General features: G+C 36.8%; 1 protein-coding gene across 1 annotated transcript; it reads right to left on the minus strand.

Moving 5' to 3' along the window:
* Positions 1-671: 671 nt before the first annotated feature.
* Positions 672-7,288, minus strand: Cyp4s3 (Cytochrome P450 4s3). The gene is given in 3 exon segments (XM_067781913.1): positions 672-2,322; positions 2,417-2,879; positions 7,052-7,288. Coding segments are annotated over 3 exon segments (1,431 nt in total). The 5' UTR covers positions 7,203-7,288; the 3' UTR covers positions 672-1,505.
* Between the last annotated feature and the right edge of the window lie 8,144 nt (positions 7,289-15,432).

The following is a 15,432-nucleotide window of genomic DNA, read 5'->3' on the forward strand; positions in this document are numbered from 1 at the left end:
CATCAACGCCCTAGATTGATGGGGAGTGTGATGACAGTACCCAGGACCTACCTCATTATTTTCTAACTTTTAGTATTATTATTATTTCATGTAAGTATTGTTTTCAATAAAACCGTTTAACTTAAAAATTTTTGTTAATTAGTTTATTTCTCTTCAAAGCCAAACTTGAAATTTTTTTATTTGAAAATATTTATTTTCCATTTTTATTTTTCATTTAAAATTTTTTTTAGAGTATGCTGCTACCATAAATTTAGGAATACAAGATTTTCTTGGCGCATTTTTTGGAAAAAATTGGAGCACGTTCTAATGGTCTGATCCAGTATCATGTCATACGATCAGTGACTGAAATCTATTTTCACTCAAACTATAACAATGCAACTGTCAAAATATTTCTAAAACTTTTAATAAGTTATGGATCTAACGAGTATTCGCTGTCGCTAGTTCACATATGTCATTAATCCGATCCACCATTTCAGAGCTATTGTGATTTAAAAACTGTGTTTCGATCTCGCATCGAAAACGTTAACAAAAAAATAACTTTCTTATTTAGAACTGAGTATTGTTTACGTTTAATTATAACTCGCAAAAAGAATCTTAATTTCGTTAAGATAAGTCCAAAAATTTCGTCGTCCTGTAAGAATTTATTATATATTAAATTCGGCTAGGCTTGTTAGGCATTTGCCTTAAACTGAAACATCATTTGCATATGCCATTAGTTTGGCTCGTCCTCCGTCCAACCGCCTAAGCAAAAGGTTGATAAAATTGGTGATAAATCCCCACCCTGCAGCAACAAACTTTGTTACCACCGCGACTTGATTATGTTGCAGCTTAAAGTGGAGCCGATCCAGTTTGTTAAGGCCGGATGAATTTCAATCGAGTTGAGATTGATGACAAGTGTGATGACTAGTATCTAGGACTTACCTAATTATTTTCTAGCTTTTAGTATTATTATTACCTAATGAAATATTTTTTTTTTTCAATAAAACCGTTTACCTTCAACTTTTTTTTTTTAATTATTTTATATCAAATAATTTTATTACTAACTACATTAAACATGAATAATTTGAAAATTCTTTATAAATACTGCATACTCATATTTTCGATGTAGGAATTAATTTAATTAAGAAAATTTTACAGGAATCTAGTTTCCTTTCATCGCATTTCTCCTCCCTATCTTTATTGGTATTTATATCTCTGTTAAAATCTTTAGTCCCATTCCTTAGCCCAATTATTTCCTCTCCCCTCGTACCTTGCCTCTATCTTTATCCATATCATTATGCTCATTCCCTGCCCATTTCTCTCTGCTCATCCAAATGTTCTATCCTCTTCGCTACTGCTATCCTAAGAAAAAAGGTACGACTACTGTGGTCAACGGCTTCATCTTTTAAAAGAAACTGCAAAAAACACACACAGGCAGTTTAAGGGTTTAACAAGGTCAGAAAAGGAAAAGACGCTTAGGGCATTTCATTGGTTTGTAACAAGTTGTTCATAAATAGTTTGAAATTTTAGTTCCGCGGGCGCATTCGTATCTGCACACCATTCACACTTTTAGAAACCAACTCGGCCAATATATGTGGTTTGAAGTCTTTCACCGGCAGAAACAATGAAAGATGCTAAATTTCAGTACCAATACAATTACGGACCCCCGCACTAAAAGGGACAAACGCGAATGGATGCAATTCCTTTTCGGATGCCAGAAAGCGGTCTGCAGCAAATTTTTGTGGATTCGGAAAGTATTTTTCATCACGATGGATCACATAGGCTAGCAGTGTGATTGTAACACCTTTTGGCACTGTGATTTTACCAATTTGTAAATCTTCGTTTACCATACGTGAGTAGAAGGGTACAGATGGATACATTCGTAGTGTTTCTTTTATAACCGCTTCCAAGTAGGGCATTGACTCTTTTTCACGGCCTTGCAACAGCACAGACTCCTCGTACGTCCGTTGTTGGACATCGTGATGCTGGGAAAGCAAATAAAGAGCGAATGCGATTGCAGAGCTAGTTGTATCGTGACCTTCAAAGTAGTCTTCGCGTATATGTTCATGTGATATATCGGTACCTTCCATTTGGCTGATAAGTAACATATCTAAAAATGCTAAGCGTCGTTTGACATCAATTTCATTTAGTTTTTCTGCATCCGCAAAATTTTGTCTATTGGAGTCTTGCAACTGTTGGCGACGTAATTTGATAACACGATTTGTTTCGCCACGTAAAATCCTTAATGCTTCCTTCTGCTCCTTGTAAGAATTTGAAAACCGAAAAATTGCGTCATACCGTTGCCAAACTGAGAATGATCGTTTACGTAGAGTACGGCAAATCCTAAAACGATAAAGCTTACATACATATAAGCTACCTAACTTCTCAACTATGAGTAAATATTTTCTTCTAAACATCGTTAGCTTTTATGACTCACGTTTCCACCGCCTTCACATATTCCGATTCGATTTGCATTTGAACGTTCTTTTTGATTCCCATTGCTGTCTCTAATATTGCATCCAAAGCAAATAATGTTATATAAGGATATATATCGAATTGTTGACCATTGGCTTTCTCGCGCAATTTACTTATAAGAATTTTGCAATTGTCTTCCATGGGCTCCTTGAATTCGCTAAGTATGCGAAAGTGAAAAGCGGGCGTCAATAATTTGCGGCGTTCACGCCAAGCTTCATTGCTACTAGTAAGTAGGCCCTTGCCCAACCATAACTCTAGCAGCCTATAGTTTTTTGACTTCGAGAGTAGCGTGTTGTTACTCAACAGTTTACTGATATCTTCTGGATCTGTGAAGTACACAGAAAGGTATTTCCCAAACCATATTCGAAAAACTGGCCCATATTTTATGCGGAAAGAGTGCAAAGATGCGAGAATTTCATATTTTTCTAAAGACTAAGGCATTCGAATAAAGAACCTTTTTCGATACCCCAGCGGGTTAGGGGATTAGAATATACCCGCGGTAGGTATGCCTGTCGTAAGAGGCGACTAAAATACCAAATTGATTCAATGAATTATGTAGCGCAAACCTTTCAGGTTGCCAGCGCAATATATAGCTTCTCCAAATCCAATTGTCAACCTTACCTATTCGTGGCGAATCCTATTTCATGTATCTAGGGGGTGGGAGGGCGGTATGACCTAGAAGGTCGCATGTGGTTATAACAAATCAATCCCGAAATGGTCAGGCTTGGTACCGGAACGTACCGAATATGCATCCGGTACAGGACCATCAACATCGATAACACTCCCTCCCCAAGGCCTTTGGGTAGTGTCCTTATCGCTACAACAACAAAAACCTTTTTCGGTAACCCGTTTTCGAGTTATTGTAAAAGTTTCGAGTAAAAACCAGTTCCCAAAAAATGTACGATCCGATTTTTCTTTAAAAAAAATTTGAACTATCACATTAAGAGACGTTACTAGTTCACTTTTAACATTTTGATGTCCCACGAAATAGGAATTGGTCCACCTTACAGACCTTAACAACGCGTTCTTAACTGTTTCCCTAGTAGGTGGCTCTGAAATTTAATTAATACAAATTAAAATTTATGATAATAGGCTTTACTGATCTAAGTCGAGTATGCAAATAAAACTAAATTATTTCACTATCTTCCCAACTTTTCGCTAATCTTTGTTAGCATCTTCAGAGGAGTAATTATTTTAAAAAATCCCTGCCTCAAACAGAAAAATTAAAAATAAGCAACAAATTAACACATAGTTAAATAAGTAAAATTAATACAAACACTTACAATAACTGCATTTTTGTATGGAAAATATAAAACCATTAAAACAGCAACAAAAACTTTGATCAACTTAAACATATATATTAGGGTGGGTCGAATTATTAACCGATATCGCGTCATTGATTTTTCGATAGGATTTGGGCTCAGGAAAAAAAGTTCCACTACGCATATCCAAAAAAATAATTTTCGAGCCTGCGAAATTGGAATTTTTTGGTTTTTTTTCGACTTTGATTTTTAAGGTTTTTTTCATGACCTACTAAAAAATTTTCTTTTGATTTTAAAATTTTCATGTATACCCTGTCCGACCCAAAAATGTCTGCTAAAAACGTTGGGGATAACAGTTTTTTGAAAAAATAAAAAATAAAATTTAAAAAAAATATATAAACATTTTCATAAATATTTTTTTTTTTCAAAAAACTGTTATCGACAACGTTTTTAGCGGACATTTTGAGGTCGGACAAGATATATATATGAAATTTTTTTATTAGGTCAGAAGGTAGGCGCGATATCGGTTAACTTTCGTCCATACAAATCGACCCAGCCTAATATATATACATATGAAAATTATCAGTACCATTTAACTGACAAGACTACCGTCAATATTAAATGTTCTTATCAGGGGGTGAAACTGTTATTCCTTTTATGATACAATTCCTTGCAAAACTATTAATTTTGGACTTTAAATATATTTGGATCAAGCTAAAAATTATTTTCGGATTTTTATTTTTTGAGTCCGATAGAACTAGTTAAACTCGGACTTTTAAAAATAAAAGTCCGGAAATAAAAGTTAAATCCGGGCTTTTATTTTTTAAGGCCAAAATAAAAGTCCCGCTTGATAACAAGGAAACGGCTTATCCGAATTAAATTTTTTTTTTAGTTTGGCCTTAAAAAATAAAAGTCCGGATTTAACTTTTATTTCCGGACTTTTATTTTAAAAGTCCGAGTTTAACTAGTTCTATCGGACTCAAAAAATAAAAATACAGATTTTACTTTTATATGTGGACTTTTATGGAAAAAGTTCAAAAAATAAAAAGATGCATGATTCGACATGATATTGCTCTAGGGATTGATACCTGGGAACTCAAACATTTTCACCTAGGACAATTTTTTGACCAGGACTTTTTCGACTCCGAAGAAAAATTATTATTATTTTCCGTCCCTGGTTCTTAATTTTCTAAACATGCTATGTAAGCGGCAGCAATTTTTTCTGTATCTTCGCGTTTGTTCATTGTCTTTTCTCGTCTTTCCCTTATCCCCAGGCTTTCCAATGTGTACCTTGTTGCTTGTTGTTTCTCTATTTTCTTTATCTATGACTTTCGCGTTTTCAAATCAGTTGTATGGCCCCACTTGTCACCATATGCTGTGATAACGCCGTGCTCGTCTTTTGCTTTTTGATGTCAGCTTCATGTTCGCCCAGTCTAACAGAGGCTCGCTTAGTTGTGCCGATATATATTTTGTCACATTTTCATTCTCTCTTCCTTTGTATTTAATCTCGTATATAAACAACGTTGTTGTGTTGTTGAAGCTGTATAGGGTATTTTGTTTTTGTATATATTGTAGAGACAGTGTGGTTTGATTTATAAGCGAGTGTTGTGTTGTTGCTATATTGTGATGAATATTTTATGTAAATTTTTGAATATATGTGACGCTGTAGAATTTCTTTTGTGTTTGTACTTCTGTACTTGTTTTTTTTTTGGGTAATTGTTTCTGCTTAAAATTCTATATATTTTGTCTATATTTGCGTCATGGATTTCTATTTGCACACTCGACTTAGACCAGTAAAGCGTATTAACATAAATTTTAATTAAACAGAACTGAACGGAATATACAATTAATTCAAAAATCGGAAGGCCTACGGGGAAAAATTTGTTTATTTGAATTTCATCTGCCACTAACAACCATAGCAACAAAATGAAAGACTTTTACAAACACATCAAGTACAAAGTACTTTATTAATCAAAAGCAGAAACTTGCAAAACATAAAGAAGAACTGAAATTCTTATTAGAATGCAAACGATATAGACTTATCCCGTATCACTTAACCAACTCCAACAAACACCTAAAAATAAATACTAGTTCCGAAAGGATAATACCGTAAATGGACAAGTTCAAAAGAATATTTCTTCTGAAAACACTAAACTTAGAAATAACGCAAACCAATATAAACATAAAACTTACGAAAAATACTGTAACCCAGACTCATCAACAATTGAAATATGGATTGAGTGAGGTAGAATTGAACACTTTTATAACAAAACAAAACTTACTGAGTCAAAGGATCGCAGAACAAAAGAGAACAACGCTATAAGGGAAGTTAGATAAGCATAAGCAAGAGCTAATGAGAAAGCCAATAGTCACAAAAAACAATGACTGGTTCGTTAACAAAACGTCGATTGAATTCCCAGAAGAAGGTAAAAGGATACTCTCACTTGGAAGAAAATTGACGTTACCAACAACTAAATCCAATTTCACTCCAATACATGTAATAGCGGAATGAGCAGATCATACAGTCTTTGGAAAACGAAAAAGAAAAGGAAATAGCGAGAAACAAAGTGAACAACAAAATTATGCAATTCAAAAGAAGCATAAAGCACAACGCATCGGAAAATTATATACTTAACCTCAAAACCTGTGAGAGTCAAACCGAGCAAATCCACGGCCACTTTGTTTACGACGTGGAAGAAACAGATGACGCAAATATTGGACGCTCACATCAATGGTGTTACACTATCAACGCTACGCTAGACTGAATAGCCATCGTTCCTTTAAACTGAGTCAATATGTTTTGGAGAGGTTTACAAAAACGCGTATACAGGATTCAAAATCCGGAACATAAAATATTTCGACAGATCGAAAGTTATGAGTAAATGAATTTGGCAACATAAATTTTGCATAGACTTTACTTACGGGCATCTCATTAATGCTCCAAAGTCTCTCGCAAAGTTCGTAGGCCGTGCAAACTTCGGTATATAAAAAAAATTTTCATTCGGATGGTTTCCATGATTATGAGCCAATTCGAGTTTTAGTAAGTTGCTTTGTTAAGTAACGGATTTTTATATTTCTAAGCTTTTTAATACGTACGATACGGGTAAGTATCGAGTACTTTCCCATGATACTTGCCTTGGTATCGATGACTTTTTTTGATACTTTTTGAGCAAAGGAATCGAGTATAAGGTGGTATCGGAACAAAACGATTTTTTATTTCGGTGTTTGATAAATGCTATATGATAATAAAATTTGTAAAGTCAGTGCGTTCAAAATTGCATATGTGTTTTACTAATATCAAAAAACTGAATTATTATTCTTCCTTGGAAACTTACGCCTTTTCTTCGAATTTTCGAATAACTCCTGAGCACTTGGTCCCGGTAGCGTTGATGCAAATTTTCTTATTCGTAAAAATTGAATAATATTTGGTAAAAAGCGCATGAAAAGCGCCCAAGCCGCGAAAGCGATCAGCGCCCACACATTCATTGCTTTTTTCGCGTTTATAAATGCGATAAAACTTCCCTTAGAGAGCGAAATACCGCAGCGATCCGTTGCCGTTAACACCAATTGGTTTGCGGCTCGTTGCTAGAGCAAAACTGAATCAAGAGAACAACAACGCTTTTGAACTATTATTGCTTTTAGTTTGTTTAATAAAAGTAAGAGACATAGCACAACGGTTGCCACTTTGGTCCATTTGGATCAAAAATGGTCCTTTCCAACCCTATTTGGTCCGTTGGTTCCTTTTTTTCAATTTTGCATAGCTTCAAAAATTTGTAAATCGTTAAAATATAACAGAACCATGGCATTTCACCTAGGAGATAAATTAGGTAAGGCATTGGAAATAAACGTACTGGATCCCAAGTCAAACAATGTTTTAATTCATGTTTAAGCTATGTGTGCAAGCATACCAATAGATTTTAGAGTTTGTTATGTAATACATCGGAGTTCCGAACGAAAAGTAACACTTTACAAATTTTTTTAAAAAGAAATCCTAGGGTAAAATTTTGAAAGTGTGTCTTTTCGTTTGGCACGTCGTTAAATATGTACATTTGTCTTACGTAGCCCAGAGCAAATTATTGAGTTCAAGGAACACCAGGACTATTGTGGTGTTACAAGTTGGCTTGCTTTGGAAAGTGTCTTCGTGAGTACGCCTCCCAGTGCGATGCGACTATATTTTCTATCTTCGTGTTCGGATGTTAATGGCATTCCTACTATTCAATTGTCAAATTCAATATCAGATATAGAATGGAAAGTTTATATATATTTTCGGCATACACTCTAAAAAAACTAATACCAAAGAGAGTTTTCAGCGAACGAAATTAAAAACGTAATACATACAAATACATTTTATTTTTACTTGTGCATTTTGAATTAAAACACCTTTTGTTATTATTTTTAACATGTTTTGATCAAGCTTTAAATAGAAAACTACGTAAACAACATAAAATTAAAGATGTTACAACGAATACGTGAGTTGCCTAATTGTTTGTATACCAATTAAATAAAATAAAAATTTGGTCATTATGTTTGAGGTGTGGCCCTTTTTTCGATGAATTGTGAAAACATTGTGTGGCACCCGTGCATAGAACAGTTTAGAACATTGTCGCATTTACAAGTTCATCAATACATAGATATGTACATATATGAAGTAGGGCATGACAAAGTCTACAGGTACGCTAATGAAATATATTTTAAACAAGTTTTCTCATGTTTTAAGTGCATTATGATCGCTTTTAATTGTTATTGTGAGCAGGTATCTTATACAATAATAATAATAAATAATAAATAACTTTGATAATTTTTGTGTTTCACAGAACAAAACTTATATTCATTAAAAGTATGGTTATGGCCTTTTCCCCGAAGTGGTCAAACGGAAATTTCTTAAATGTCCACTACACAAAATTCACAAAGTTAATTGGCCGTAAGGCCTTGATACGTGTGCAAAGTCTCAATTGACCTTATGGCCATTTTAAGTGGTCATAAGTTCAATTGACCGTATGTCCGTTGACCTTAAGTCACTCCGGTACTAAATCATTACATTGCCATTGGTTCTAGATACATATGTAAAGTTTCGTCTGACCTTAATGCCATTAGAAGTGTTCATGAAGCTAACTGACCTTATGTCCGTTGAATTTAAGTCACATCATCAACTTATTTTAATGCCATCGGTCCTTGATTCGTGCGAAAATTAAAATATACCTTATGGCCGTTTGAAGTCGTCATAAGGTCAATTGATTCTGTGTCCGTTGACCTTGTGTCACCCCACCACCATTGATAAATGTACAAAGTTTGAATTAAATCTGTCTGTTTACAAACATATGTACATGTGGAGCTAATATAAATGTGTTAAAAATTCAGTTTGTACATTATCAACTCGTTTTGATAAAGCTTTATTCATAAAACACAGATATCTATGCATGAATGCGATATCAACATTAGTTGAACAGTTCTATATTTTTAGCACCTTGTTTATATGCATAAGAGATAAATCTATGGAATTGGTAATAATGCACGACTTGCAAAAGAACACACCAACACCCGCTCGGTTACATCTAAATTCGCAAAAATCAGCACACTGTTACAATTTTTGAATTTTAATATGAATGAAATTTTCCAAAAAATTTATTTGTGCAATTCACAAGAGGGTCGTGTTCAAGTAAAATTGTTAGATTTATGTTGTTTCCATGGCTTCCAATGATTGTGAATTCCTTCAAGTGAATTATCTGTAGTTGTTTTTGTTGTGGCAGTGCTTCGCCCCATCCAATAGGTGCCACCGATCACAAATTGTCATCAATGTCCTCTAACGGGAGTCCAAGGAAACTTGCTGTTTCAACAGGAGTGGACCATAATGAGAAGGGTGTTAGAGGCATGGGTTCTACATTACAATTGAAGAGATGGTTGGTGTCATGTGGGGACACATTGCAAGCAAACCATACATTTTCTATTGTAACGAATATTAGTGACACTAAGTGATACTCACATCACTAATCTGGAACTAATCTGAAACTAATCTGAGTAAATAAAGCCACAAAAACAATAAAGCAAGCTGCCACACTTGTATGTACGTAAACAAATTAATCATTATGTCTACACATATGTCCATACAAGCAGCGGAGAGAACAGCACAAACACATGCATATAACTCTATCTGAGATACTCCCAAAAGTAGGCAATCATCTGTGGAAGTATCACTCACATATACACGCGCATGGGCTGTGCGAGAAGCTATTAAAATCGTGCATCTGTAGTTATAGCTGAGAAATTTATAGCTGGTAGTAAATTCTAGAAATAGAAATGCCTGGAAGTGTGCGAACGAGAAAATCACAGAGTATAAAAGGAGGTAAAGCTGAGAATCAGTAATCAGTTTGATTTAAGCACGCTATCTGTTGAGCAGTAGAAGTGTTATTGTGAAGTACATTAATAAAGGCCATTTTGCATTATTGAATAGTGGAGTTATTTATTCAACAGTTTAGTCATTCGAACGTTAGTAGAGGATTTGGAATAAGCGGAATTGCCCTAAATTCGTTACAGTATGTTGGGGTTGATTCTGGATAGGTAATAGTTTAACCTGTTACAGTATCCAGATCGAAGTTGATCTACAGTTACGCGCGTTTCCTTATGGAGCTTGCGTTTCTCTTCTGCAAGTTCTGGGTATTTTTCTTGAAGAACTGGATTCGCTGGGCAATTTCTGACATAGAGGTCCGATGCCTGTTTGTGGATATCACTGAGGACCTGCTTGTGCTTTTTTGCTTCATACGGCTGTGTTCTAGGTGTCGCGAGGCGAAGAAACTGGAGAGATCAGGGAGATAGCTGTTAGTTTTATAACAAACCTCATTATTGTGTGGACCTGGGGCTGTGGCCATTATTGTGCAGTCATCGCGTTGGAAACGATAGAGACACCTTCTGTTGGTGGTTCCAGGTCTTGCAGTAACGTGGCGTGGTTGACTGTATCAAAAGGTTTTCACAGGTCTAGCGCAACGAGTACTGTCCGATGGTGGGGTTTTTGATTTAATCCGCAATTTATTTCCGTGTTAATTGCGTTTAGCGCGATGGTAGTGCTATGTAGTTTTCGAAATCCATTCTAATGACGCAAGAAGCAAATTCGCACTGAAATAGGGAAGCAGAAAGGCTTCAAGTGTCTTGGCTACTGGCGGTAGGAGAGATATCGGACGATAAGAATCTCCTATGTTTGCAGGTTTCCCAGGCTTTAAAAGCAGAACCACCCTGGTCATTTTCCATTTTTCTGGGATGACGAAGGTGGACTGGGACAGGTTGAAGACATGCGCTAGGTAATTAAATCTCTCGCTGCCCAGTTTTTAAGCATTGGCATGGCTATGCCGTCTGGGCCTAGCACCTTAGATCGTTTAGCGTGAACGATGGCATATTCGACATCTATGGCGGTGATGGCAATTGGGCACACGCTGTATTTATGCCTGTGTGCGTGTCTGTTGGTCCGCCATCTGGCTTCGTCAACCGTAGAATGCATTACATATTGTCGGCGAAAAAGCGCTCGCGCATGTTTTTGCATCTGACAGCACTTTATTGCCGAAGGCGATGGAGATTTTGTCATTGTGCTTAGTCGGGTTCCATATGGACTTTACTGTGGACCATAGTTTACCTACACCGACAGAGAGGTTTTAATTCTTTAAGTGCTCCTCCCATTTCGCCCGCTTGTGTTCATCCACTAGCAATCTGATGCGTTGCTGCTTATACGATCACGTTCTCTCGCTAGAGTAGCGGCCTCCGCTGGAAAATGTGGCCGGATTTCCGAATTCTTCCGGCGGGAATAAACCGAGTCGAAGCGGATTTATTGACCTTGCGGAAAGCACGCTCCCCTTGACGGTCATCAGGCGGGATAGGAAGGGCAACAAACCGATTGCCAGTATACATTTTGTAATCATCACACTTTCCTTTCTTGATATTGATGAAAGTACGTTATTCAGTGGTCGCTTTCGGCAGATCGCTCGAGTGAAAGGAGTGTGAGTAGGTGGTCGGATGCTAATGTTACCATCCGCTGCCAGTTGACACAGTTTACTAGTCCTGCGCGCACAATTGATAAGTTTGGCGAACTCGGACAGCTTCCTACCATACGAGTGGGGGCGTTTATCGGGCAGAACGTCGTTTTTTCTATGTGGTCCGCCAACATCTCATCCCTGCTGTCCGCCTGTAGGTTAGAATGCCATAGATCGTGGTGGGCCTAAGATAATGCGATTATCGCCAGAGGGATTTAGATGTTGATGATCTCTAAATTAACATCGTCGGACCGGACAGATATGCCTTGTCGTTAAAGGACACTGTCCCATGCGGCCGATGTCAGGATCAAATATATTATATTAAACTGAGTGATGGGTGATAAACACGAGACCGCCTCCATTTTCGCTCTCGCGATCTTTTCTGTGGACGTTACACTCAGAGTAGGTCTGTAAAGCAGATATTGCAGTGAGTTTCGTCTCATTTGTCGCAGAAATGTGGATGTTGTGCCGGCTCAAAAAATCGACCATCACAGTTTAACTGCAGTATTCTGAAATGCAATGGGGGAGACGTCGTTACTCTGGGGGTAAGTGACGGGTGACTACGCCTGAGTTGATGGAGGCAAGGACGCAAGTGCTGTTTTGAGCCTGGGACTGGACGTCCCTGGGTGAGCATTGGAGTACCCGGTGTAGTTGGGTTTGCGGCCTGGCAGAATGGCGCGATGAAACCCGTGGGGAGGATGTCGTCGCTGAGACCAGAACATCTAGGAAAGTGGCACCGTCCAAGGCAGGAGCTGCATTGGGCAGATGTCGCAAACATATATATATATTCTGTGCTGGCAAACGGTGCAGAAGGTAGTAGGGAGTAAGAGTCTTTTTCCCTGACAGTTGACTAGCTAGTGCCGGAAAGATGGGGAGAAGAAGAAGTGGGCAGGGACTGACGCTCGGCATTGCTACCTACTCTACTACGGAGATTGCAGTTATGAGTAGGAGCGGCCGTATGACCTGGTGGCGCCATGGAGCGCGAGCAGCAGCAGGTACTTGTTGTGGTTTGATGAGCAGCGTGGCTTCTAGAGGGTAGTGGGTGGGGGGACTCTAATGCGCAGATCACGGGACGCCCTTGGGCGTGATCAGCAAGGATGCGGTTCTCAAAAAGAAAAACTGATTCCAAATAATTGTAGCATCAACCCAAAACGAAAATAAGAGAACATTTTTTTTTTTCGAAAACCAATTTAAGGCAATACAAATTTAGCTAACACTTATTCAGCAGGAAGGCGCTTTATTTAGGTTTTAAACTTAGATCTCGCATACGGGTCTCAAAACGCTCGTAATTTCTGAACTAGACGAAGATCGATGTTCATCCCAAAATGATATTTCTAAAGGCTAAATTTGATATCAGCAACAATATTTCAGGGACTAGCCGTTTTTTAGTTAATTTCTTTTAAAACTGGCTTGTCCAAATATCAAAAATATAAAAAAAACTCGTTCGGCGAAATAAAAAAAAAATAAGGGCAAATTACTAGAAAAACATGATAACCGGAGAATATGTGATTGTGGTGAAAATTTCTGTGGCAAGCTATAGCTATAGTTCCTTTTGCAGATTTGAGTTCAGAAACTCAAAATCTATAGTAGGATTGATTTTTAAGAAAAAAAGCTTTAGTTTTGTTTTCAATGTTTGACTTTTACCATATCGGCGAAAAATTGCCCCCTTTCAAATGTTCTTAGTTTTAACAGTTGGTGAGATTTTGAAGCAATTTTTTTCCATTTTACCCCATAGTACGGCGCCTGATAAATCTGCAGTTTGAAGTTGAAACTAAAGATGTTAAAAGGTGGGCTAAAGAGCTCGATGATCCGTACCTCACTAAGGTTCTTTACACATCGCTGATTCGTCCAATACTCTAGTATTGCTCATGCGTTTGGTCCCCTCTTTCTCAAAAGCATATAAAGCGTCTTGAGTCAGTTCAAAAGCAATTTTTGATATTCCCACTGCGCGGCCTTAATTAGCACTCAAGCCTCCACCTTCCTCCATATAGAAGTAGACTTCTTCTTATTAACTTACCCACTCTGGAAAATCGGAGAATATTACTGGGGGTATTGTTCATCCATAAGCTCATTATTGGAGAAATTGATTCTGCGGACCTTCTCAGCCGCTTGTTTTTTGCGGTTCAGCGTAGAGTATCCAGACACTACGTTCCTTTTCATTTACCCCTTTGCCGACGAAACTTTGCTAAAAATAATCCTCTTCTTATCTGGTGCGCGTACTACAATGACTTGTATAGCTGTATCAGTCTTGAATGTACTTTTGCCACTATACGTAATGCAATACTTGCCTATCTAATTTAAGAGAAATAAGTTAATTTAATTTAATTTGCCGGCATATATTTCTTCCATAAAAAACAGGAACTATCTCGTTTAAGGATGGAGGAACATTTATCAACATGTATCATTAAGAAGGAACATCTGGTGCATTCCAACAACGTAAAAAACATGCTTTGTCATGAGTCACTGACCGGAATCGTATTGATTCCGGCAGTATAATCTTATGGATCAGGCATCGAGCTGATTGAATTCCGGTGCATTCCAACAACACAGGCCATGTTACTTTTTTATGCCTTGTGATGGCGTATCCTCATTACACTACTCTTAGCACTGCCGGATTCCCATGACATGCTGATTGGAATCTTGTTGCATTCCAACAGCAAGATTGGAATCCACTGCATTCCGAAATTATGCTGAGCGGAATCTGATGCATTCCGCCAGTATAAGATCTCGGTATAAGATCTTATTTCTGCTCATATTTCTTATTATTATTATATTCTGAAATTAAAGTGTAATGTTCATTAATATATCTTTGTTTGTAATGTAACATTGTTGAAATCTCGATATATCTTAAATTTTATCTTTTGAGTTGTATATTTATATATCTTTTATATTATGCAGTCGACCATAGTTTGTCGTCGACTTTAAATAATAAATAAATAAATAAAAAAAGACTTACCTTTTTTTTAACATATAAAGTAAAACTCTGTTTACGTTTATGGGTTTTGATATATTTCTTTTTGATTTTGAAAGTTGGCTACTTACCAAAAATGATATGCAACAAAGTTGGTAAGCCTACAATTTTTTTATTCAATTAAATTTTTCGTTTCGTAAAACGCTAAAACCCAGCGTTGTATTTCGGAATGAGAAAAAAAAGAAATCGATAAATTCCTGCAACTGATTGTACTAGTGCTGAACTAGCGAGGTCCCCAGTTTTTAAGGATAGGCACTGGTACCTTAAGCACCCTATTAATTGCTGATTCAGAAAGTAAATAAACTTATGAAGCTCAGAAAATTACAATTCTAGTTCAGAATTTTTCACAGGGACTCAAAAAATTACAATTGTATATGCAACTTATAACTTTCTGAGTTTGAAATGTAACTTTCTCAACTTGAAGTTGCAGTTGAATTTTCTGAATTTTTAATGAAAACTTGATTTGTAATTTCTTCATTTTTAGTTGTAATTTGTGATTTTGAATTGAGACTTTCCGAATTTTAATTGGTATTTTCGAACTTACATTCTGAGTATGAATATAAACTTTTTGGGCTTAAACTGAAAAATGTGTAGTCCAAAAAGAAAAACTTGCATACTTCCCGTTTTTTCTTAGTTGATTCAAGGCGAACCCAGTAACAGGCGCTGTTATCCCATCAGCTGATGGCTTCTTCCTGATAATATCCAAACAACGCCTTGGTACACAAGATGTTAG

The sequence above is a fragment of the Eurosta solidaginis genome, chromosome 4, assembly GCF_040869045.1.
Source record: "Eurosta solidaginis isolate ZX-2024a chromosome 4, ASM4086904v1, whole genome shotgun sequence".
Classification (NCBI taxonomy): domain Eukaryota; kingdom Metazoa; phylum Arthropoda; class Insecta; order Diptera; family Tephritidae; genus Eurosta; species Eurosta solidaginis.